Source organism: Vicugna pacos, chromosome 29 (assembly GCF_048564905.1).
Source record: "Vicugna pacos chromosome 29, VicPac4, whole genome shotgun sequence".
NCBI lineage: Eukaryota > Metazoa > Chordata > Mammalia > Artiodactyla > Camelidae > Vicugna > Vicugna pacos.
Window position 1 is genome coordinate 16,646,749 of NC_133015.1, and position 27,834 is coordinate 16,674,582.

At 37.7% G+C, this 27,834-nt stretch overlaps 1 protein-coding gene across 2 annotated transcripts in view; it reads left to right on the forward strand.

Annotated features, from left to right (window-relative positions):
- The window catches only part of CPA6 (carboxypeptidase A6), a 181,219-nt gene that overhangs the window by 120,915 nt on the left and 32,470 nt on the right, over window positions 1-27,834 (forward strand). Inside the window, exons 4-8 of one of the 2 annotated variants that reach the window (XM_006204710.3) lie at window positions 4,148-4,262; window positions 6,328-6,429; window positions 8,498-8,599; window positions 27,076-27,186; window positions 27,697-27,787. In XM_006204710.3, the coding sequence (XP_006204772.1) occupies window positions 4,148-4,262; window positions 6,328-6,429; window positions 8,498-8,599; window positions 27,076-27,186; window positions 27,697-27,787 (521 nt within the window). The remainder of the gene's footprint in view (window positions 1-4,147; window positions 4,263-6,327; window positions 6,430-8,497; window positions 8,600-27,075; window positions 27,187-27,696; window positions 27,788-27,834) is intronic. The other variant, XM_015239606.3, reaches the window with a different exon arrangement.

Sequence of the window (27,834 nt, forward strand, 5' to 3'; positions counted from 1 at the left end):
CCCCATGGGTCTGGCCCCTACATGATCAACCCCTCTTAACGACATGACAGATGAGGTGACTCATTTTGCTATAAAAAATAATTCAATCATTTTGTAAATTAAATACCTGCAAAAACTGGTTATGGAATTTCAAATGCTGAGCCTCCTCTCCACCCTGAAAACTTTGGGAGGTGGTTTCGTACTAACTGATGACATCACTTGGAAAGTTCTTAACAGATCTGGTCACTTTTAAGACTGCATACAATTGGAGTAGAAAGAATAGTCAGCCATAAAGAACTAAGAAACAACGAGAGTTACAAAAGCCACGGGGGGGCTCCACATCCTGGGCTTCTATCAATCTGCTCGTTTCCCGTCAACTAACTTGACAAGACAAATGGGGCCAGACCTGCCACATCACGATTATTTTAATTTCCAGGCGGGTGTCAAGGTACAGTCTAAGCTACTGAACAGAGGCCCTGTGTTGTAACAGGACCCCAGACTGGCTGGCTTGAAAAACAGGAATGTACTGTCTCATGATTCTGGAGGCTGGAAGTCAGAGGCAGGGCTGGTTTCTCCTGAGAGCTGTGAGGGAGGGACTGGCCCCAGGCCTCTGTCCTGGCTTTGTACGTGGCCGTCTCCTCCCTTTATCTCTTCCTATCAGCTTCCCTCTACATGTATGTCTTTGGGTCCTAATTGTCCCCCAACCTTTTTTTAAATTATGGTAAAATATACATAAAATTGACCATTTTAACCATACAATTCAGTGTCATTAAGCACATTCAGCACCATCCGTTTCCAGAACTTTAGCATCTTCCCAAACTGAACTAATTCCCCCACTCCTTTTTTTTTTTTATAAGGACCCCAGGCAGATTAGGGCCCACTGCAGTCACCTCAGCATAACTAATCACATGTACAACAACCCTATTTCCAAACAAGGTCACACTCTGAGGTACTAGAGTTACCTTCAGATTTGGGTTTGGACCTTAAATGTGGATTTAGGGGTGGGGAATGCAATTCAACCCATAACAGACCCCAAAACACAATGATTTAAGTGAAGCAGACTGTCTAGAGGTCAGGGAGCTGTTGCCGCCACTCCTGTCATGATCATAACTGCCTCTCATGCCACGACGCTGGTGACCGGCCCCTGGAGCTCTGAGTCCTGTCCCCCGACCGCCTCTGAACAGTCCCGTCTCTGCGGCCCCGACACGGCCCCGGCCACAGCACTGCAGCAGGAGGTGGCCTCTGCCTGGCTCCTGACTTCCTACCTGGCCAGAGTTCATGAATTTGTACCCAGAACCACAGCTGCAAGAGAGCTGAGGAAGAGTCCTTTTCAGCTTCCCAGCCCTTTCAGCACAGGGAAGCCCAGAGAGGGAGGAGGGATAAATGCTGAGAGGCAGGTGACCACGTCCAGCACACTCAGGAGAGGAAGGAGGAAGCAGGGACCAGCCATATTCTCATACTGTCTTCTGTTTTTATTTAATACGGACACTGAGAGGACGGAGAGTGGTTTCTAGACTGATTAGCCTAAATTACTGGTTTCCGGATGGTTAGCCTAAATTTGATCCTGACAATATATTAAAATCACCTGGTGAGCTTTTAGCACCGCCTGCTACCTGTGCAGAGATTTTTGTCTAAGTCGGGCTCAGTGTGGCACATTTTGTAAAGCTCGCGGGTGATTTTAAAGCAGCCTATCTTGAGAATCACTAGCCTAAATGAATGGATAAATACTAGGCATTCCAAGACTAGGGCACTTGGAAACTATAAAATGAGACTGCGAAGCCCTGCGAGTTTACTCATCAAAGAAGCTACCCACCCAACTAGAAGGATTCCACAACCTCAAAACAAAAAACTTCAACATTTTCTTACTTTGGTGAAAATACTAGCAAACTTGACTAGAAAATATTAAGATAAATCTTCTGTAGATGCAATTATCCAGTAGAATTAGACAATTCTCTGAATGGGCATTTCATTATGTGATTAGTAATACATTCAGTCATTTATCAATTGATAATGATAAAGAATCTAATCAGTTAAGAAGCAGAGTTTTTCATACTGAAAATCCTAGGAAACTATTAGTTTTCTAAGGGGTACAGTGGTGGTTCTACCAAGAACTGCATCAGCATCTGAACTTCAGAACTTTCTGGTGATGAATATGAGGAACTGGTCTTACCTTGAGTGGAAACAAGCTATCTGCATTTGTTTATAATTTAGAAGATCTGTCCACTTTGGAAATAATGCAATATTCTACAGCTCAATTTTGTAAACATTCCAAAAAGGTTATTATACCTTTGAAAACTTTTTTCTGTGTGATTATATATCTTTTTAAACTGGAAATTCAGAAGGAGATTTCTTCTGTAGATTTCTGGCTTTGGCACATCTATTCACTTTTTCCCCCCACCCCTTAATTTCCTGAAATAGAGAAAAGTAGCCAAGAGAAATGGATAGATGGTACTGGTAAGGGAAACATCTCTCTGAAGATTGCCTGCAGGAACTAGAAATTCCTGACAGTATACAACCATCTCAGCCCTCATCAAACTTGCATTTTTCTTGACCATCCCAGATTCTCTCACAATACAGGAAGATTCAGCATTGACATAGAGGTTCATTTGGTTCTTAACACCCACCCTGGCAATAGGCTTTAGTCCAGGCAAACCTGCTTTCATCTGTAACTCCTTTCCTTGAGGGAAGAAAGAAAGCACTGAGACAGATCATGTTCAGACTGACAATCTAACCTCCACTGGCATTTTGAGCCACTGCAAGCAACTACCAAGCAAGTCCGCCAACTTTGTCCCAGACCATCTTATCTTGATATTTAATATGTTTCTAGTTTTAATGTCAAAAATTGAAATAGACCAGTGAGCTGATGATAAATTCCTGATTAAGTGCTTTGTCCACAGTGGGTACTCGGTAAATAACAAATGAGTAAATCAAAAAGAATGTCCTACACCCAACATGACCCTAAGCAATCTAGCTCCTTCATGGACCAAAAAGCATTTTTTCAAGTAATTCAGGATAATTTTTTTTTATTAAGTGGCTTATATAGGTCAACTTTGAAAGTCCTTTAAAGATGCCATTACATGTGCTTTTAATAGCACTTAAACCACCAAGGAAGATGAAATATGAAAGCAAAATGTTTTAGCTACCTGCCAGGACCAGGAAAATCACTCAGAGGTTCTTTGACATCTTTAAGTATTCTAGATGATCTGAGTGTCTTGTTACTTCATGGCACTCGAGTTGGAGGAGATGGGTGAGCACTAGGGAGCAAGCCTATCTCATCAAGAACACCAAGGACTCTAGCTGGAGCTGGTTCCACACATTTCCATGACCTTGGAATCCCTCAGCCTTCAATTTCTAAATGCATTCACTTTGATTATCTGAATTTGTCTTCTCATGGCTTCCTTGATTGGACTGGTAGGCAGTGAAATCAGCTTTTTCCCACTCTGGGTATTTCTTCCATTTCCTCTTGAGGGTTGCAACTTCTTTCCTTCCCCTTTTCTCTGAGTATTTGGGTCAGGTGTGCTGGGTGATGACACGAGAAAAGTCTTTCAACGACCAGAGGGATAGGAACAGATAGAAGCAGCAGATAACGAGGGAGTTGGGGGCACTTGTCATGCTCCATTTTTCATAATGTCACACTGGACTTGAGTCTAGAGCCTGGAATTTGGGTTCACAGTCCAAGTTCCAATTCTGGCTCTGGACTCACTAGGAGAGTGATATTGGCAAGTTCTTAACCCTTTTGAGGCTTAGGGTCCCCATTTGTAAAATGGAGCTAGCAATAAAATCTACCTCATTACGGTTAAGTAAGATCATGTATGTAGAACACACAGCACAGAGCCTAACACCTGCAGGTGCTCAGTAAATTCAAGCATAGCCACCCCATCATTTGGTTCTCCTAGCTGCTCAAGCAATAGTAGTTATTATCAGCATCATTATTACTTGGGAACATCTGCCGATAATTTTACATTTTATATTCATTACACCATTTATTTAAGTTTTTATTTCCTGAAAATGTTTATCTTCCCAACACTGGGTATTTTTAGAAATGTCAGTCTCCACTGTTCTTTTTTCTTTACTATCTTTTTCACAGGTGCATGATATTCTTTTGATAGTGAACAATTTTTATACTATCTCCATTTAATGTTCATCATGTCTATCATTTCAAATCCAGGATCCTCATAGAAGATCTTCAGAAAGCACTGGAAGAGGGAAGCAGTTTGCCCACCCAGAGAAGTCGGAGATCCCTTTCTGGATATAATTATGAAGTTTATCACTCCTTAGAAGAAGTAGGTAATCCGAGGAGCTTTTGTTGCCTTTTCACAAGTGCATTTTCACCACTTAGGTCTCAGGATGGGGAGAGAAGCATGAAGACAGAGGCAGGGACTACATGAAAAATACTGGCATTGCCCACACACCTCACTTCTCTTCCACTAAGCCTTTTACGGAGATATAAGAAGTATTAAAATAATTTTAACTTCACCTGCTTTACCCAACCCACCCTACAAAGGACGGGAAAGTGCAACAGAAGAGTGCAGTAAAGTGGCTATACAGTCGGCCCTCGGTATCTGCACGATACGAAAACCTGCAGATGCTCAGGTCCCTTGTGTGCAGTGGCTGTAGTACAGTCCGCCCTCCGGACCCGCGGATTCTGCACCTGCCGATACGGAGGGCCAGCTGCAATTACCAACACCTTCATGAAAAATCCGTGGAAGGTGGAGTGAGCCAGAGTTGGAGGGCAGTGGTTTGGCTGAGGGCTGGAGTGAACTTTGCTGTGTGCCCCACACCCTCTAAAAAGCTGAGACCTCCCCAAAACCAAGCTACATTTGTGGCACCGCAGGGTCTTTGAGCTCACGGATATTTATTCCACCAGGAAAACTCAGCGACCCATCCCACTCCCACTCCTGTACGCCTGGGTAAAAACCAGTCATTCTTCCTGTGCATCCTGAGCAAGAGGATGGCTGTTTCTGCTCTCCCAGACGGGGTCAGAACTCCCTGTCCCCAGCCCCCGGAGTATTAACTTGCACTCATAGTGCGTGGATGTGGTGCCCACCATGGTTTTTAATTAAGGAATTGTATGATTATTTGAGCAACACCTTTCACTCTGAAAAAGCTGCCAGTGCCACGCGGGCAGGCCACCGCTGTCTCCTTCACCACTCTACCCCAGGGCAAGCAAATAGAGGCTTCCAAATAGATAGTTGTTGAGGGGATGAATGAATGAATGCGTACATACATTTTTTTCTTTATTCCCCTGAACTGAGCAAAGGAATGCCAGTCATAGAATTACTGAGCTCCTGTGACATTCTTAAGAGAATCTTTGGTTCTCTTGATAACAACTTTTCTTTCAAAATTATTGGCACATAGTTTATGTTTTTAACATACTTTTTAGAAGCTTGTTCATGTTTTTAACTTACTTTTTAGAAGCTTGAAATTAGAAGCAATGGAAAAGCTTTAGATAACTTGACACTTCAAAGTGCTATTAACACGCACTAGGAAAAAGTCAAAATGTAAAAGTATATTAAAACAGATACGTATATATACATACATAAACACACATATGTGCATATACACAAACGTGTGTGCATCTTGCTCTTTAGACTACATAAAAATAGAAAGAAAAAAAAATATGGATACCTTCCAAAATCTGTTTTTTCAGGATAGGCTTTTTTCACATCAGGGAAACAGTGGGACACTTCTGTGTGATTTCCTTACTCCTTTACTGGGCTTTTAAGTCAGAAATGTCATCCATCTTTCTAAGTGCCTTATTTCTCCATCTCAAATATACCTTTTCCTGAAGACAGATAAATGTGTGTGAATGGATCAATGCAAATATTACTGGGGGAATTAGTCAGAGCTTGCCCTCCGATGTGTGGCTGAACAGAATTACCATGAAGTGCGAAAAGATAATGCCTTTTTCTTAGCATCTTTTATCTGGTGGCAAATGATAATATGCGAGACTTCTAATAAGCACTTTCAAAGAATTGGGGTGGTTTTCCTGAAGCTGACTTCTTTTCCCCTTAAATACTTGGAGGAAAATGGAAATAAATTTTGATTTTCAGAAAGAACCCAGAACACATTAATTTTCTTCAGATTCTGCCATCAAGATGTCAATGACAATTTATAAAAGGGAGCAATATAAAGACATTAAGCTACTATTTATAAAAGCATAAAAGTAAAATGTGGTTTTAAGTATCCTGAATAAAATTAAAACTACAAAATTGGGTTTTCATTCAATTTTATACTTCATGCATGCTTTTTGAATTCTGAGACCTACTGTTGTCTTTGTGTTATGTTTTGTTTACTAAAAGCTCCATAATTGTGAGTCTGATACGGTTTTTATTTATTTGCTTTTAGATTCAACATTGGATGCACCATCTGAATAAAACTCATTCAGGCCTCATTCACATGTTCTCTATTGGGAAATCATATGAGGGAAGATCTCTCTTTGTTTTAAAGGTAAAAAGAAGAAATTACTAACTAAATATTTACTAAACATTCATCTTTTTCAGCTTTGATTTACGGGGGAAGAAATGAACTGGTCTTTCATAGTGTCTCCTAGTTAACATCGTCTGGTAATTTCAGAAAAAAATTTCCTTGAGTTTCTGAGGCATATTTAGTTTTTGCCATTGAGTGTTCCCGTTAATACTGTTTCTAACATATTCAGAGTGACTGATGCACTGAAAAAATAATGATCTCCAGAGTTATTTGTGAGTTGGTGCTGCTTACAATGAACCAAGGCAAAACTACATAAATGTATAAGAAAGTATATGTTACTCCCAGCCCTTGAGCCCACGTTCTCTGCAGCTCTCCATCCCTTCTCGGCCAAACATCTAAAAAGATTTCTCTATATCCGTCTCAACTTCCTCATTTCCCGTTCAGACCTTGACGCACTGGCCTTTGCCCACAGCTCTCTAAAACATCTACGACGGCCCTAGGCGGCGCTCCTCGCGGCTCTGACCATCCCCTGGGGTCTCAGTCACTGGCTCCTCTCCCCTTGTCCTTTCCTCATGTCCTGGTAAATCCGGGATTCTCTCTCCATCTGTGCTCACTCTTCCAACCCTCTCCAGATGGGCACATCCACCCCATGGTTTCAGCAGTCATTCCTGTTCAGTGGAGTCGGCTGCCTAGAGCTGTAGATTCATGCCTCGTTGCCTCCTTGACATTTCATCTCGATACCCACGGAAGCCCTCCGACTCTGAATGGCGCTCCGAGTCAGGAAACCTGAGAATCATCCTCAATTCCTCTCCTTTATTTTATCCACTTCCTTTCAATCTATTATGAAGAACTGACAACTTTTCCTTCTATCTTTCGGATTTGTCACCACCTCTGCTCTTGTCCTGCTGCTGTTGCCCTCGCTTATTTCTGCATCTCTTCTCCGTGGACTATTGCAATAATGGCCTCAGCACTCAACCTCCTCGAGTCCCCATCCTCTATCCTCTCGTCCACGTCTACACTGCGTCCGTCCGTGTCAAGGAGCACTCTCCCCCCGCCCTCCTCCATCCCCTCTCTCACGCAAGCAGACGCCTCTCCCTGGGGACACAGGATGAAGCCTTCTCTCTTTTATGTACAATCCAGGAATTTCCTGTGTCCTCTGCTTCTGTGTCCAGCTGCACCTGCCATTCTTTCCTCATACCCCGGAAGCAGCTCCTCAAGTAGTGTGCTCAGACTCCCTGCCAAGCTTGAGCTGCCTCCTTCCACGTGTCTGCCAGGCAAGCTTAAAGTCTTGCTCAACTACTCAAGTGCTCCTCTTAGAAGCTTATCTTGTTCCCCAGGAAAATTAGACGTAGCACCCCCATGTTCCCAAAATAACTTATGCATATTATATTATAATGATGAATTGCCTGTGTCTGCCCTCATCATTAGCATATAAACTCCTTGTCTTCACATCTCTGAATCTCCAGGGCTGAGCACTGTGTCTGACATTAAAAAGGATTTCCTGAAGTGTTAGTTGAGTGAATTAGTGAATGAAAACTAGATTTACTATATAGTAAATAAAATTTCAACTGATTACTGGGTTAGAAATCACATTCTAAGTGACAGTGATATAATAGGATTATAAAGAAAAATCCATCGCTTGGTTCTACAAATGAAGTAGTTTTGTGTTTCCACTTTGTACTGTAATAAAAATTTGATTTGTCCACCTATAAGACATAGCTGTTTCTTTGATATTGCTTGGGAATGTTTCTGAGTCCTTGCATGCGGTGCAGAGGGGAGAGAAAGGGAAGAAACTTAGCTTCTTAACCATCATGTATTATATTAAAATGGAGAAGCAAACCTATTTTAGGAATTGCCTTTTCCTTGTGTGTGCTCCACGTCTCTGATTTGTAATAAGGTAATAAATTTATTGTTTCTGCATAAACAAGCCTGGACTTCTGAAATCGATAGGAAATCTCTGTCTTTTTTAATGGGTTACCTAATGAACCAAACTCTGGTGAAGTACTATGCTGAAAACATTAAATTATGCTGGTCAGTGAATCCAGAAATAAAAGGCTGCATTAGTTACTATGAATACTCTTGTTTTCAGCTGGGCAGATCACGAGCTTACAAAAGAGCTGTCTGGATAGACTGCGGTATTCATGCAAGAGAATGGATTGGTCCTGCCTTTTGTCAGTGGTTTGTAAAAGAAGTAAGTTAAACCCCTTACACAGTGTTCATTTCAGCTAGCCTGTGCTTCCCATGTGTTTTTATTCTGCTCAAGGAACAAAACTGGGAATGTGAAGCTGGCGACACCTAATTAAATGCTAACACCATCATGATTCTGTCGGTTGCTTTCATGTTTATGAAGACCTCTCAAAGCCCTGGCCCAGTTTATCTTTACTCCACCCTGAGAGGTTGGCATTACCAACCCTCATTAAGGAGAAAGAACCTGAGATTCAGAGCATTTATGAATTTCTGACAAATTATGAACCAGCCATATAGCTGATACGTGGCAAAAGACTAAAAATCCAACTGATGGTGTTCCAGAATAGTTCTTCATGTAATAGTCAGGTTGGAAAATTCTACATCACTTGTCTTCCCCATCAAAGTGATCCCACGTATGCTATGGCAGGAAAAAGACGAGCAAGTGATTGCATTTTGCCCTCCTGCTATGGATCTGTGATTAAGGTACCAAAGACCTTTAGCATCTGTCGATTTAACATCCTCTGTTTCAATACTTTTCAGTGACTCTGATGGTTGATGACTCTTAGTGATTTCTCATTTTCTGAGGGCTTCATTGAAATTGTAAGCCCTCTGAGGCTAGCATACAAGTGGGTTCTTATCCCAGGAGTGGGCCAAACTCATGGACCAACATCTTAATATGTTCTGATATTTTTCTATTGTCAAGAATGCAATGACTTTCATAGTTTTTTTTTTTTAACCTTGACTTTGTAGGGTTTTTTTTTTTAAGGCTCTTAAAATAAAACCAACTGCTGGTACTGGTAACAAAAGTGAAGAAGCCTAAGGAAATGAAGGTTCTTAGCCAGAGAATAACCCTACAAATTACTTATAGAAAACCATTAAAGATACAAAAGATATTTAAATATTTCAGTTATATTTCACTATGTTTTATGGGAAAATTATGAGACCTAGTGAAGTTTGTGATTATGAAGACTCTCCTAGTCTTGGAAAATCTGCCTCACAAATGTCAAGAATGTAGTAAATTTGTAAAATCTGCCTCTCCATCACTACCAAACCCACAAAAATAGCCTTAATTTTATAAATATTATGTAATAATAAAATTTTCAAACTATTCCCACTCGAAGTATTGAGCAATTCATATTCATCTTCTCTTAAAAATACCATTTCATCCTGGTAGGACAAATGCAAAAACTAAAATTGTTAACTCTACCTTGTATTAAAAATCCATTGCATACACACAACATATTGACTGCTCTCAAAATTCAAAAAGAAAAGGGGGGAATTGTTAAAGTACAGAACATCTGTTGTTTATAGACTATGGCCCTGTGTATTATTGGAGAACATAAGAATGTTATCTCCCAAACATTTTACCTCACCTGCATATGTGCAACTTCTTTATAACTCCTAAACTTAGTTTATTTGTTCAGGTGGTAATCATCTGTCTCTTCCTGTACCAGTGTCAAGGGTAGAAACTATTTGTCTTGTTCATTGCCAAATCCCCAGTACCTGGCACTAAATAGCTCTTTAGATATTTGCAAATGAATGGGAATAATGAGAATCCAGTGATTATGACAGGGAAAGATTTCTGGGAAATGACTTGTCAGTTCATCTCACAAGGATATGAATGGTGCCACCTGGAGTTTGGCAGTGCGCGATCTGTACAGCCATCCACGGCAACACTAGGACCCAAGCTAAATTCCCAAGGAAGAGGAGAATGCAGTATAACCACAGAAAAAAGGAAGAGGCATGTATGATGACTATCAAATGAGGGTAATTGATTTTAGAGCAAGAGCATCAATTAAGATCAGGATCTATTTCACCAATGATGGGGGGAAAGGCTTCTCCCTCCTACACCAGGCCAGCTTCATGCATGCAGATGACTCTCGATTTCTGTGCCTCTGCTACCCTTTCCACGCCTCTCTCATGTTCGCTGTTTATGGCTGTCAACTTGCCCTCACCTTGCTACCCCTCCACGACTTAATCATACATTTCCCATCTGAGTCAGGGCAGCAACCAGAGAGGGAAAAAAAAAGGAGGACAGTGGAGTGGGGTGGGGTCACTAGTCCTAGTGTCCTTGTGGAAGCCATTCAATTCAACACATTGAATTAAATGAAAATGAAAATATAACATACCAAAATTTGTAAGTCACAGCTAAAACAATGCTAAGAGGAATGTTTACAGCAGTAAATGCATACATTAGAAAAGAGGGAAACTCTCAAAACAGTAATCTAAGCTCTCACCTCAAGAGCCTAGGAAAACAATAGAAAATAAAGCCAGAGCAAGAAAAAGGAAGTAATAGGATAAGAGCAAAAATCAATGAAATTGAAAACAGAAAATCATTAGAGAGTGAAATAGGGAGCTGGTTCTTGAAAAGATCAATGAAATTAAAGTTCTATCAAGAGAGACAAAGGAAAAAGAAGATACAAATTACCAATATTAGGAATGAAAGGGGGATATCACTGCAGACTATGCAGATATCAAAAGGACGGTAAGAGCATACTATGAATAATTCTACACATATAAATGTGACAACTTCGGCAAAATGTACCGGTAAGTTGGAAAACACAAAATACCACAATTCATCCATTATGAAATAAGTAATTTGAATATCTCTATTACTACACTAAGGACACTGAATTCATAATTCTAAAATTCAAAAAGAAAGAAATCTCCAGACCCAGATGATTTCACTGAAGAATTCAACCAAATGTTTAAAGAAGAACTAACACCAATTCTACAACATCTCTTTCTGAAAATAGGAAAGAACATTTTCAATTCATTTTATAACGCTACTATTACCCTAATACCAAAATCAAACAAAGAGAAAATCAGACAAAAAAAAAAACACTAGAAAATAGATTCAGAAATCCTTAATAAAATATTAGCAAATAGAATTTAGCAATCTCTAAAAATAATTCTACAGCATGACCAAGTGGGGTTTATTTCAGGGATGCAAGCCTGGTTTAATATTTGAATTTAACCATATTAACAAGCTAAAGAAGAACAAAGTCTACATAATGTTAGCAATTCATACAGAAAAAGACTGTGACAAAATTCAACAGACATTCATGATAAAAACACCCAGAAAAAGAGGAATAGAGGGGAACATCCTCAGTTTTATAAAGAACACCTACAGAAATCCTACAGCAAACATTACACTTAATGGTAAATGACCAATGGCTTCTCCTTAAGATCAAGAACAAGGTTAAGGATGTCCACTCTCAACTCTTAATTAACATAGTGCTGAAGCAGAAGAGGAGGAAATAAAAGACATACAGATCAGAGATGAATAAATAAAATTTTCCTATTTGCATATGACATAATTGTCTACATAGAAAATCCCAAGGAAACTACAGGAAAACAGAACTAATAAGTGAGTTCAGCAAGATCACAGGATACAAGATAAACACACAAATCAACTGCATTCCTATATACTAGCTATGAACACATGGGTGTTGAAGTTAAAAATACAATGCGATTTATAATTACTCAAAAAATGAAACACTTTGGAGTAAATCTGACAAAACACGTATAGGACTTATATGCTGAAAACTACAAAATATTGATGAAATAATCAAACAAAACCTAAATAAATGGAGAGACACCATATTCATGGATTGGAAGACTCAATACAGAAAAATGTCTAGCGGAGTATATACGTGTGGGTGGGGAGGGCTATGTGCGAACTCTGTGTATTTTCTGCTCAATTCTGTTGTGAACCTGAAACTGCTCTAAAAGAATAAAGTCTATTACACAAAAAAAGGAAGGAAAATGTCAATTCCTCCAAAATTTATATATAGTTTTAACACAATTTCTATAAAAATTCCAGCAAAACTTTTGGTAGGTATAGGTAAAATTATTCCAAAATTTATATGAAAAGGCAAAGGAACTAGATGAGCTAAAACTATTTTGTAAAAGAATCATTCTACCTAAATTTAAGGCCTATTATGTATCTACAGTAATCAAAAATATGTAGTGCTGGTGGACGGATTGACAAAGATAAACGGAACAGAAGACCCAAAAACAGAGCTACACAAATATGCCCAAGCGATTTTCACCGAAGGTGCAAAAACAATTCAATGGAGGAAACACAGACTTTTCAACTAATGGTGCTGGAGCAAGGGGACTTCCATAGGCGAATAAATAAACTTCAACCTAAGTCTCATACCTTCTACAAATATTAACTCAAAATGGATCACAGATTTGAATGCAAAGTGTAACATTACAAAACTTTTAGGAAAAAATTTTCAGGATCTAAAGCTAGGCAAAGAGTCCTTAGCCCTGACACCAAAGCCATGCTCCATAAAAGGAAAAGTTGATAAACTGGACATTATAAAACTTAATCAAAATGTAAAATGTTGCTGTGTGAAAGACTCTGTGAAGAAGAAAAAGACAAGCTACAAATTTTGTCATATATCTGATAAAGGACTCATATTTGAAATATATAAATTCAAAACTTGACAATAAAAATGCAAGCAGTCCAATTAGAAAATGAGCAAAAGACATGAAGAAACATTTCTCCAAAAAGTATACAGATGGCAAAGAAAAAAAAAACCACACACAAAAAAAGATGCCGTTAGAGCAATTCAAATTAAAACCACAATGAGCATTCCCTAACAGAACGGCTAAAATTATATGCATACACACAGGCGGAGAGAGAGAGGGACTGACCCACCAGCCAACGCTGGGAGGATGCGGAAAAACTGGACACACACATTGCTGGTGGGAACACAAGATGATGGAGCTACTCTTGAAAACTAGTTTCTTTTAAAACTAGACATGCTAGTATCATGTAACCCAGTAATTGCACTCCTGGCATTTATCCCAGAGAAATTAAAACTTACGTTTGCTCAAAAATCTGTACACAAACATTTATAGCAGCTTTATATATAATAGGCAAAAACTGGAAACAATCACGATATCCTTCAATGGGCAAATTACAAAAAACTATACTCCGCAAAAAAAAAAAAAAGGAACAAACTATGGAAACACACAATGTGAACGAACCTCCAGAGAGTTATGCTGAATGGAAAACCAAACCCAAATAGACACATACGGTACGATTTCATTTATATAATGTTCTTGAAGTGACAGATTACAGTTGACTCTTAAATAACATGGGTTTGAATGATGAGGACCCACTTACACCCAGATTTTTTTTTCAATAAAACTACAGTACTATGTGATCCTCGGTAGGCTGAATCCAGGGATGTGAAATAGCAGATATCAAGGGCTGGCTGTAAAGTTATACGTGGATTTTCTACTGCTTTTGGAGGGTCGGCGCCTCAGCCCCCACATTGTTCAAGGGTCAACTGCATACAAATGGAGAACAGATTAGTGGTTGATGGGGGTTAAGGAGAGGAAAGTGGGCGTGGCTATAAAAGGGCATCAGGAAGGGTCCTGGTAGTGATGGAAAGGTTCTGTAACTTGACTATCAATTTCAGTATCCTGATTGTGATATTAGACTACAGTTTTGTAAGATACTACCATTAGACGAAATTGGGTAAAGAGTACAAGGGATTTCTCTGTATTAATTCTTAGGATTATGTGTGTATCTACATTTATCTCAAAATTTTAAATGAATTGTAAAAAATAATAACCAGGTCTCCAGACTCCTGGGTTCCATTCGCTTGGGAACCAGGTGCTACTTCCTGCCTAGAGAATCAGATGATTTCACCTGCTCTGTCTTCTCTGCTGTATAACCCTCATCAGCTGAGCCTGACTCACTGTACCATGGCCCTGGCAGCTGCCCACACTGCTGCTCCCCACTCCCCGTTTAGCGAATGAGTCCCTGAATGTCTTGGACACACAAAGCTCAGAAAACAGTGACACAGAAGCAAGCTACCTGGTTGAATCAACTGGTGAGAGGCGCACGATTATCTTGTTATTTTGAGAATTGCTCAAATGAACTCATTATCTCAATACATAACTGATACTTGTATTCATTATCTCAACATATAACTGCTGGCTGGCAGACATTTTTAAGATGCAAAATACACAATAAGATTGTGGGCTTTTGTCTTTTAAACTGAAAATCATTTAATTATGTGGAAAAACAGAGGGCCATCATTTTTGATTTCAATACTTGCTACTCTTTTTCCTAATTTTTATATTACAAATTTTTATACCCTGTAAGCAAAATAAAGGAAACCAATAGAGTTACACTTACATCGCAAAATCTTTCTCTTATTCAATGCTTGTTTATAGCAGGTTAGCAGAGCCATTATTAATGTTATATTCTTAGAACTGTGGAGTTTCTGTCGCGTGGAGCCTAAGGGGGGACAACATGGTAGACTTATTATTGAAATGTGTATTACAGGTGCCCCTTCACCACAAAACCAAAAAGGAGCTTTAAGAAAAACTACCTTTTGGTGATAAAGTTTTCTTAAATTTGTCACGGGCCAAGAGGGTTGATACAGATACTAAATTCATCAAAGAAAGAAGCCTAGAATAGATAAACAGGAGAAGGAAACAGAGGTAAATATACAGAACTCGAAAGTTATCTTTCTGTAACAGTGAACAGCCATTATGGCCAAAGAGTAAGAGACTTAAATCCAAGGGCAAACAGAGGGCAGTGAATAAAGAAAATAGACAAGTCGAGACTTTTGAAAAGGAACAGTAACTAAGCTTAAAACAAATGAACTTAAAAATTTAATTGCAAAGCAAAGGAAACCACCAAGTTAAAATAGGATTAAAAACAGTTTAGCATTTCCTCAAAAAGTTAAACATAGAGTTACCATGCAACCCCAAAATTCCACTCCTGCGTATATAACCAAGAGAAATGAAAACATATCCACACAGAAATGTGTACATGAATGTTCATAGCAGCATTTTTCATAATAGCCAAAAAGTAAAAGCAACTCAGATGTCCACCAACTGAAGGATAAACAAAAAGTGGCATATCCATAAAATGGAATATTATTCAGCTATAATAAGTACAAGACAAGCTACAACAAAAATGTGTTAAGTGAAATAAGCCAGACCCAAAAAGCCACATATCATTCCATTTATATGAAATGTCCAGAATAGGCAAATCCATAGGAACTGGATGTAGATTCATGGTTTCCAGAGGATGAAGGGAGAGGGGAATTGGGAATGACTATTAACAGGTACAATGTTTCTTTTGGGGGTGATGGGAAAGTTCTAGAATTAGATAGTGATGATGATTGCACAACATTATAAATACTCTAAAAAACCATGGAACTGTACATTTTTAAATGAATTACATCTCAATTGAAAAAAAAAGAATGAAGTGTTGATATTTGCTACACATTGATGAACCTTAAAAGCACTATGCTAACTGCAAGAAGCCAGTCACAGAAGACCACATATTACACAATTCCACTTACATGCAATGTCCAAAATTTATAGAGACAGAAAGCAGACGAGAGGTTGCCTATGGCTGAGGGAATTGAGGGCACTGGGGAGCTGATACCTAAAGGATATGAAATTTCTTCTTTGGATGATGAAAATATTCTAAAATTATATAGTGGTATGGTTGCATAACTTTGAATCTATTAAAAACCACTGAATCGTACACTTTAAAAAGAAGAACTATCAAATGTGTGAGTTATATCTCAATAAAGCTCTTATTTTAAAAATCAGTCTTAAATACAAATTTATACAAATGGATAATAGATTAGTGGTTGCCAGGGCTTCAAATTGGAGGTTGGAGGAGGGAAGTGAGTGGGACTATTTAAGGGCGACATGAGGGATCCCTGTGGTGATGGAATGTCCTGTATTTTGGCTGTACCAATGTCAGTATCCTGGTGTGATGTTGTGTGATAGTTGTACAAGATGTTACTGTTGGGGAAATGGGTTGAGGGATACACAGGAACTCTCTCTATTGTTTCTTACAACTACATGTGAATCTACAATTAATTCAAAATTAAAAGTTTAAGAAAAAAAATTAGTCTTAAGTACAGTTCCCTAGAAAATATTTATATTAATTGGTCTAACAATTTCTTATCACTCCATTGTCAGCACTCTGCATTATGGGGGTCAGCAGAAGTATAAGTCATGGTCCCAGCACTCAAGGAGCCCACGTTGTATTTGAGGGGAAATACTTATGTGCCGGGAACAATAGTAAATAACATAAAACAGAGTATCTTTGGGGATTAAATTACACTGAAGGAATTCAAGAATCAGAAATCCAGGAGACTTGGGAAGAAAAGATTAGGGTAAAATTTGTGGGGAAGTGAGTCTCATTAGGCCTTGGCTGAGATTTGGGAATTTGAGCAGAGAGTTACAGTAGTGTTCTAAAAAAGGGAAAAGACTGATGTTGAGAACATGATGTAGATTAATGAGACCAAAGCCTGGAGTCTGTGTGAGTAGATGAACGCAACATGAGACTGGCTGAAAAATTATCGTTAGCCTTGTAAGCCAAACAGTGTTCAGTCCAATAAACAAAAATGAGAAAATACCGACATGGAGGGAAAAGCATGTGTCATTGTCTGCGTTAAAGATGAACAGCAATGATACACAGAAGAAAGAAAGCAGGAGCCCAGAGTGAGGGCAACAAACTCGAAGTGTTTAGATCAAGAATCTACACATGGACAGGAAGAGTAGATACAGGAATGGAAAGTAAAGAAAGGGTGTATATAGTTCAAATGAAAAGAAAAATCACTCATTCATTCAACCAAAGGCTGATTGAACCAAAGGCTCACTTCTTTTTATGTGAAGGCAGCTTGATGGGTTCTATCACGGTACAAATAGTATACTGTAATATATACAACATTAACCTTTTCCTCAATTCATTTACTACAATTCTACTGGGGAAATGAGAAACACAAAGGCAGCAACAATAAAGGAAGTCTCTAGGAACTGATGATTGGCTTGATATGGGGATGAAAGTGCAGGATGGATCAAAGATGGCAAGATGCCCAAGAGAGTGATGGTGTCATTGAACTTGGTGGGAGCACCAATCAAAATGCTGGCAGTATCATTAGCCTGAAGGGAAGAACCCAACACCACACTATGTGAAGCAAGTCAAATGATTAATTTATCCAACAAGTAATGACTAAGTGCCTACCACACACTAGACCAGGCACCGTGGGTATTGGGGAGGGAGACACAGGACTATCAAAAACTCTGCTCTCTTGCAACTTGATTCTCACGGAGCAAAAGAAGGAAATACTCTGATGAGAGCTTACAGAGATTCAGGAAGTAGCTGAATGAATGAATACCTGATTCACAGGCTTAACTTGGGCAGCAGACATCCAAGAATAAATTCCAGTGATTTTGCCAACGGTAACAGAGTTGTTTTTAAATATTTTTCTTGCCTATAATATTTAACCAGATAAGAAGAAATGGGAAAAGGATGGAAGACTGTAACAGTTCACCACTGGAGTTCTGACACAAGTTCGGGGGAGTCCTATTGATAGATGGGATAGTCAAGAATTTTCTTTTTATTTTTCATCTTTTTATTCTTTAATTGTAGAGAGGCCACTTAATTCTTTGTTGCCGGTGCAGATGGAGTAGCATTTGCCTCATTTCTCAGAATTATCTCAAACTGAATTGAGGTCATTTGGGCTTTGTTCACTTTTGAGAGTTTAAAATCGTCAGTCTCCAGGGTTGAGCATCTCAAGCCAGGGCTGGTGCTAGCTGGCCCGGAGTTATGTATAGCACTTAATTTTTGCCTCAGATAATTCTAAAGTGCTGGGACAAATTTGACCAGAGTCTTTATTCATAGAATATTTAGTGAGTAACTCTGGGAAATATTCATTTGATTTCCCAAGTGAGGAAAATATTTTCAAGCCTAAAAGCAAAGGAGGAAGGTATAAAGGAAATGATTGACAGCCCTGGTTTTGTTAAATATTTCAAAGGAGTATTTCATGATAGGGAAAACTGTTGCTATATCAAAAATAAAATAACCATGCTGCTATATCAAAAACTAAAAGTAAAATAAAAACCAGCATGGACATTATAATTTGTAAAATCTGCATCTGAGATACATATATGTGAGAAATATGCTAAATGTTAAAATAATTTTGGGTGATTTTTATTTTTTTTTAATTTTCCAAGTTTTCTATATTGAACAAAACTAAAAATGATAATTTTTTTAAACAAATTGAACCCAGCCAAAATTGAGTAATTTCATTCTCAAACCAAAGTCATTTAGGCTCGAGTCATATATTCCTACAGGTATTTTTAAATCAGTGGGTGAATTCTGTTTAAGTCAGTGGCAGACTAAAGATAAAGCAAAGGTTTGGGGGAAAATGATCTATGGGAGAATTGGGACAAAAATGGTCTGTAATGGAAAGTTCTTCCAGACTTTGAAGCAGTGAATACACAGGCGGGTCTAATTTGGTCCTGTTACAGAAAGGTAGCAGCAGAAAAGAGGAGGAGGAGAAGGAAAAGGAAAAAGCAAAGGAAAACTTTCTTAGTTTCCCAGGTGTTCCTTTGCTGCTACATAAAGTGAAAGCTCACCCTTCTGGACCCAACCTGGTTACGCTGGAAAACCACATTCATTGCACATTCCCACACACCTACACTCGGCACTAAGGATGGCTAGTCCTGGTGCCGAAACCTGGCGCGTGATTCAGATGTAATATGTAGATGGTTCACATCGCCAAACATAGGAATAGGAGACTTTCAGGGAAGAGTTATTTTCTAAGAACCAGCTGGTGATTCTAAGCAGGGTCAGCAGGAACATTTGCAGACTGCGGTGGGCTATGTGTACGGGGCGAAGTGCTAAGGAAGACTTGGAGTCGTGACTGTTGGAGAAGCCCTTCAATTGGGAAATCTTTCCAGAACGGGAAGGTTCTTTCTCCCAGAACCCAAGAGTTTTCCGAAAACTACTCATTTTAGATTATCACCTTTCAGTCTCATGATTATGGCTTGCCAGGAATTAAAGGTAAAAACATAATGTAACCCCTCAAATATAGGTATGAAATTCAAAGTTTTCATTAAGAAATATACCACAAAAAATAAGAGAAGCCTTTTAAAGAAGAGAACTTAAATTGTATGTATAAAATGTGCCAAAAGCCAGGGAATAAAGAATTGAGAGGGTTATGAAGCCCAAATCAAATATCTAATGAGTTCAGTTGAGTAAACAAATAAGTCTTTGTTCTTAATGGCATAATTTAAGAAAAATAGTTCATCATATAAGAATGATCTGCATTTTAAAAATTGTCTGACTTTGTTCACTACCATCTCAAGTAACTGATATTTTGATTTGTTTTATGCCAACCTTTTATTACCTTTAACTTCCCCTCCCCCAATCTTCTCTTTAATCCTCTGCATCTTCCAGCCTGGCTCTTTCTCCCCTTTCATCCAATTTATGCCTTACACATAGCAGGATCTGTATTAATGTTTGTTCACTTTAATTGAATTGAAAGCCATTGCACCCACGGTACTCCACTATTCAATACTTGAGGATGTTCAGGGCACTGTTTGTAGAGGCAGTCTTCACTTTTTCTGCACAGAAGTGCAGGGCTGTAGATGCGACCAGGCACACTGAAGCCATAAAAATCTATCTTAATAATCAATGGGGAAAATTGTATTTCTTCTATGACCCTCACGTATTTTTGTCAAAAGATTAAAAACTCTTACTCTGTTTTAAATATGTAGGGAAACGGCCAAAAATAATCAAACTAATATTTATTCATTACACTGTAACTTAAGACATTAGAAATATCGATCATTAAAAGGTCTAATTTCTTTGTAAAATAACTGTACCATGGGTAGTTTGGATACAACTTACAACAAAGTGAGCTTCTTCCTTATGCTTTGGCAAACTGTCATACTCCTTTCTTAGTTTGCATTAGCTTCCAATATTTTTTCCCCTGCACTTTCAATGTCAAAAAATATCTACAAGAGTTCCTTTAACATAAAATGTTGACAGCGTGCTTTCTTCTGGAACATCTTCCTCCTTTCTATTACAACCATTTTCCTCATTTTTGTCAGTAAGTTTGTCTTCACTAAGTTCCTCTGGCTGCACATATAGAGTTGAACAGTGGCAGTATCCACATGCCTGCGGTCAGCTATTTCTTCTGTAATTTCATTTACATCTGATTCACATCGCACCTCTGCACTATGCATCATTGCTGCACTTTCTGGTCCAGTTCCCTCTGACCATCATCCATTTTTGTAAAATGCCACATGGGTTTCTCACTGGAAGACAAGGGGCACTACAGCTACACATTTTGCTTTCTGCACGTGAACTAACACATGCTCAGTGACCAATGCCACACCCACAGACTTTAAAAGAAGTGGCACAACGGGTCACAGATCTTGATGCGCGGCTGTTACTTGCGTAGGGATTTGTAGACTGAAGACCTAGGGGTGGTAACTGAAACGTAAGCTGTACTTGGTGGAGGACTGGTGTAATTTAACTAAGCCATGGTAACTGAAATTCGCGTATATTGGAGCCACGCAAAGTGCAGACACCAACACTTTCTTTTTTGTAGGTAAAAGATTCTTATGTAGTAGATTTTAATAATGCCACAAAGTTGGTCCTGGCCTCTACTCTGTTGGTCCTGGGTGAATAAAACCAACCATTGTTATTAGGCTAGCTCAGTATAAGAATTCTAGAAACGTGAAGTAAGAAAAAAGTAGAGTGGACATGCATCTAGTATTACATAGTCTTCCTGGTGATACAAAACATTTCATAGATTTATGTGTATCTCTTATTAGAAAATATAGATTAATAGATAATATTTTCAATTGTCGCTTGCCCTGTTAGGTTAATCAATCTCTGAAGGTTTTAAGTGTAAATTAAATACAAAAATAACTAGATTAGCATATTCTTTTCTCCATCCTTCATTTACAGAACCTTTGCTCAGGCTGCTTAAAAACCATTATTTAGTTACCATAGTGTATTTAATGAGCTTCCCACATTGCAACATCAAATATCTTTATAAATTGAGCTCCCTTTTTAAAAATTTCCCTAGAAACTCTTTCCTGCTCTGATTAATTCTCCTAGTATCAAACTGTAAATACCTCCTTTGTGTCAAGGTGCACCTATTTTGGTGCTGCAACTTTTTTCCACCCTAAATAATTTTACTCCCCTCCAGTCTAGGTGAGAACATTCTTCAGCTTGACTGGTGACTATTCTGTTCCTTTGGCCTCAGTTGTTAACAGCTAATTCTCCCAATGTGCCCTTCATTGTTCACGTGGTTATTATTTTGAGTGACTTCTATAGTGACTCTAGAAGAAAACCAAAAATAATGGAAAATTTAAAAGCTACCTTTTTAAAAGCCAGCAACACCAATCCTCAAAAAAAAAAAAAAAACCCACATTCCAGGTTGCCTTGGGCTCTAAGAAAACAACATCCAACCACCCATAAATCCAAAACCAGTGAAAAGGAAGGAAATTCTCAGGCTTAACTTTGTCCCACTAGACAAAGACTTAGATAAATGCAAAAAGTTCTTCAAATTTAACCAGTTTGGTGAATTATAGTGTATGACATGGTGTCTACTTATGGGCAAGCCAAAGCAGTCTTGGTAAGTGATAAGTACCAAATAGTTTCGTTCTTTGTCTTTCTTAATCAACCTCAGAAATTCCCTGACCTAATCCCAAATATGCAATTCTCCTACCAGAAGGTAACCCTCAAAAATATCTGATATCTTTCCATTTAAAAATCAAAATCCCCTTCAGCGAAGTATTTTTAAGTAAGTTGAGCCAGTTAGGTGAGTGCAGTACCTAAAGACTGCCACACTGAGGCGTGTGGAGCATTGTTTTGTGACTGGCTTTCAGATCATGACTAAGGCCTTCAAGCCTCATAAGGAAGAATCGTCAACGATAGTCAAGAAATTAAACATGTAGAGCCCAGCTGGAACTTGTTAGTAGCCATCTCCTTTTCTGTGTGTAGGGGTGGTGGGAATTGATTGCTAACAAGAGTCCTACACATTAGAAGGAGAGCGCCCCCCCCCGCCACGTTCTTTATGGTTATCATATGCTAGAATAATAGGAAATAGAAAGTCACCTGGTCGTCTTTTTTTCTGAAAACACCACCTAAATCATACAAGAGAAATGATCTATGTCCTATTACTTAAAGCATTCAAGCAAGGAGGGCTCTGAATCATCCTATTCAGCACTGAACAGTCATCACATTGTGATCATTCTCGCTTTGTCTGACCAGATGGAGAATAGCGGTGATTCTTAGAGTTCTAAAAATCACGAATGTAGCATATGCAATACAATGACACCCTGTTTATTTGTCAGAGGAAGAGGATGTTCTGGCAAGTCTCAGAAATTAAATCTGCTCCAGAATAGAATACTAGAGAATAGCTTTTAGTTAATATATTATTTGGAAATGAAGAACTTTAAAATGAGGCCATGTTAATGGCTTCAAAATATATAAAACAGTATTTGATAGAGTTATAAGAAAAAGTGATAAACCTAAAATAATAATATGAGTTTTCTAGTACAACTCAGCGATTAAGACAGCAGACAGGCAAAATTTTTAGTAAAAATACAGATGATAAAAACAATGTAATTAATAAGCTTAATCTAACAAACACATAGAATCCATACCCAATAATTTGAGAATGCATATTTGCAAAAATTGACTATATACTAGGCCACAAAGCAAGGTTCAAGAAACACTAAAAAATCTGTATCACATAGACCATATTCTCTAGCTATAATGCTGTTATTAGAATCTATAAAAATGTGACTTAAAACTCACATTTTAAAATACAATATTTATAAATAACCCATGGTTTATAGAAATCAAGGAAATTTTTCAATATTTATAACTAAATGGAAATAAAGCTATTGTATATCAAAACATAAAATATAGCTAATATATTACTGAAGGGGAAATTATAGTTCAAATAAATATATTAGAAGAGAATAAGGTCTCGAAATTAATGAGCTAAGCTTTCAACACAACAAATTAGAAAAAGGGTCAACAAAAGAAACAACAGAGTAGAAACCAATGAAACAAAAACTAAGATATAGCTTCCCTATTATATCTTTTGTTTATTATTTAATTTCTGCTGTAGGCCTAGACGGTTTACTCTCCCAATAACAGAGTAATATAACCTTGATACCAAAACAAGGACAAAATAAGAAAAGAAATTATAGGCCTACCTCTCTCAGGAATATAGATGTAAATATTAGCAACCTGAATCCAGTCAATGTAATAAGAAAACATATCATAACCAAATGGGCTTATCCCAGGAATGTAAGAATGATTTCACAATAGAATATTGCTTATTGAAATTGATCATAACAAGTATTATTATATTAATACATGAAGATTATTTGCTAAAATCCAGTAGTAATGACAAAAAAAATAAACAACCACCTAATATAGAACAGAACATCTTTAATATTCTCAACCGTGGTTTCAAAATTAATGTGAAGGGAGAAGGGTCAAAATTAGCCAAGACAATTTTGAAGTGAAACAGCATGGGGAGACACATCCTATGAGACTCAATACATTCTATGTAAACCACGGTGTGGTTTTGGTGAATGGATAGAAACCAAAGTGCACTAGAGCATTTCCACCCACAAAGGAAATCGTGATGCTCGACAGAGGTGGCACACTAACTCACTGGGGAGAAGACGACACATCCAAATGAGTACAGTGATGCAACTGGTCTTCCCTAATGGAAAATTAATTAATTCATAAATCTCAAGTGCACATCATGTAAAAAAAATCATTTCTGGGAGGGTTAAGACCTACACTTAAAAAGAAACTTTAAAACAGTTTTTTTGAAGAAAATACAAGATAATAGCTTTATGATCATAAGGGAGAGATGGGTTCTTAAATAGAACCTATACATTTAATGGTGATAAAGTTAAAAACATGTACAAGGAAATGATGAAAATAGGAAACAATAAGCTGCAAGAAAGAAAGATGCTCATGATGCATATAACCTAAGGATTAAAATTCAGAATATAAGAATAAGAGAGTTTAATGGAAAAAATGGGTAAAAATATGAGTGAACAATTTATAGAATGGCTTATTATATAAAAGCTGCTCAGCATAATTTGTAATCAGGGAAATGTGAAGTAAAAGAACAAAACACAATCTCATACCCATTAATTTTATTTTTAATTGAAAACTTAATAAAACCAAGAGTTGGTAAGCTTGTAGAGCAATGGGAACTCTCATTCACTGAAGATGAAAACATTTACTGAGTTAGACAGAAATTGGCAACATTTAATAAAGTGGAAGGCAGGTAAATCCACAACCCAGCAAATTATTCCTAGATATAGATCATAAAGAAACTCTCACACATGTTTAGAATTGTGCAAAAATGTTCATTGCAATCTTACAACAATGAAATATCAAAAATAACTTTACTGTCCATCAACAAAGGATAGATTTATTGTGCATTTACCTATAATGAAATACCATCTAACAGTTAAAATGAAGAAATGATCAACTAAAGTGTCAAAAAATAACATTGGGGAGAAAATCAGACTGAAGACTGACACATCATGATCTCATTAGTATGAAATTTCAAAGCATGCACATGTTATAAATTGTTCATGAACCCAATCGTATGGAACAAAATATAGATCATGCATGGGAATGATAATGTCAAATTTAGGATAAATGATTGGCAGGTCATTATATTCTTAGAGAATCAGTGATTAGAGAGTAATAAAAAAGGAGCTTCAGTTTTATTTATAATGTCTTGATTTTCTTTTTTTAAAAGATTTGATAAAATATGGCAAGACATAGCTGATGGGCACATGCATGTAATATTTTTCTCTGTATTTTTTTCTATTTTAAAATATATTGTGATTTTTAAAAAGGAACTTAGCAATATTTTCTCCAAAACAAAAATATGGCAGTCAGTTGCATTGGAGGAGGAGAAGGCAGGATAAGATGAGAACCTGTCCATGCAAGTCTCCAGCACAGCCTGGCACTTGGGTGCTAACAGGGTCTGTCTTTGGAAAAGGCGAGACTTCCCCAGTTTGGACTAAGACAAATGAGCCATGGTCCCCAATGCTAGGAAAGAAAGCAGAGAAATTACCATGACTTTTTCCTACCCCTTCTTTCCTGACTTGTTGCTCCAACTCCCTTTCCTTACATCTCTTCTCTCTTCCTCCCTAGAGTGACATAAAAAGCCACAATTGCCTAATTTTAAGGGGGGGAATGTTAGCTCATCTTACAGCTGTCCCTGCCATCCCCAACAGGAGACTTCCTCCAAGCACTGGGGGATCTCCATTTATTAGCAGAAAACAAAATTCCAGAATATGTACAATTGATCACATACAAGGGATTTTCCTCTAGTTTGAGGCACTGGACAGTTAATAGAAATTCAAGCATATATGAAAGTTCTACTGAAGCTATTTGGCCAACAAATTATTGAATCTTAAATAAAGGAGAACAAAAAGAATTGTATTAACATTTATCAATTTGTGTTGATACCCATGGATATTTAAATTATATTTAATAAAATTATACTTAACTCATGTTCTTGAATATATCCCTATATTTTCATTATTTCTAATATAGTGATAGTTTCTAACAATAAATTATATTATTAGATTGCTGCCTATGAACAGAAGTCTCATCATGTAAATACAGAATGCTGCTTATGATGGGTTCAGAAATTCTACTTAACTGGATATAAAAGAAAATTGAAATTTTAAGTATTAAGTTTGCAAGGCAGGATATGTATAAGAATTATTTTATTTTGCATTGTGTTTTTAATATGATAAAAATTCAAACAATTGAAATGGGAATACAATGAAAGGTAATTCTCCTTCCCATTTCTTTTCCCCCAGTTCTCCTCCCCAAAGGCAGCCATTGTTGGAAATTTTCTATGTGTTTCTCTGAGATACTTTACAAATAGACAAACATGCATCAAAATGAACTTTTTTTTTAAAAAGTCCACTTCATATGAATGATATTTCAAAACGTTTGTATTCTTGACTTAGCACATTCAATGTTTTTCTATTTGAGGCCAGGTCTATGGTGCAGAATCTTCAGACTTGGGGTCAGACCCAATCCCAAGAGCAAGATTTCAAAGGAGCCACAATAAAGGTGACCCAATAGGTAATAGTCACTGAACTTTCCGTAGCAAAGTCAGGAGAGAAGGGTGTCCATGCAGTAAGTTCCAAGACTTGAGTCATACCAATTAGACATAAAGAATTAAGTGACATATATAACTAGCCTGTATTATAGTATGTCATGTAAAGATATCAAAATATTTAGGTAATTATTTTGTCCACAATTGTTGGGATCTTAAAAAGAACCGATTATTCAAACGCCTATCTAAATTGTTGATTCCTTAATCAGCCTAAAATTTAGCCAGATCTGGAAAACTGCAAGAGGCAGCCCAAATAATCTGTTTTGCCACCTTTGCTAAAATATTATCAGTAATGAAGAGACAAAAGTCTCAATAAAGAACATGTGATGTCAAAGAGTATAGTTCATATTAACTTTTTACTCTTTAACCCAACATATTTGGTACTTCCCATGGATAGAAAGGATTTTTCATATTTTTTTTCTCAATGTGTATTTGGGGTCAATGTATAAGAAAAACAAAAAATGTCACCTTTGTCTTTTAGGCTCTTCTAACATATAAGAGTGACCCAACCATGAGAAAAATGTTGACTCATCTGTATTTCTATATCATGCCTGTGTTTAACGTTGATGGATATCATTTTAGCTGGACCAATGTAAGTCATTTAGCCTATTCAATTGAAAAGAGAGACTGAATAAATCATGGAAAACAGTCCTAAAACAGGAAGGAAGCTTGGTGGGCCACCAGCCTAGTGCTTCCAGAGCCACAAAAGAGACTTCCACTCTCCCCCCTAGCATAGCAGCAACCTTTTAATTTTGTTTATATATGTTTGGCTTTGCATAAGATTTCATGTAAATAAAGACTTCTCCTTCCAAATAAATTATGAAAAGTCACTGGTCTAGTCCAGCTCATTCAATTTTGCCTTTGAAGAAGCGAGGCCAAGAGAAGAAAAGAGAGAACAAGTTTGTGGCAGAAACTGGAGCATGAACCTGGTGTCTCCACCGTTAATCCCGTTCTCTTCCCACTCACTGGACTGGTCTATTCCCCGAGGAAGCCTCCCTCCCTCCCCTCAGTGCTGTGACTCATTCACTGATTGAGCTACTGAAATACATGTGAATAACCTCCTGAGTATTTCTTCTGCACCTATTTTCTTAATTACATCTAGGATCGATTCTGGAGAAAAACAAGGTCAAGGAACTCGAGATTTCGCTGCCGTGGGGTGGATGCCAATCGTAACTGGAGGGTGAAATGGTGCGGTAAGTTGGGGACTATTTGGGATTCCAGTACAAAGTTTCCCACAGCT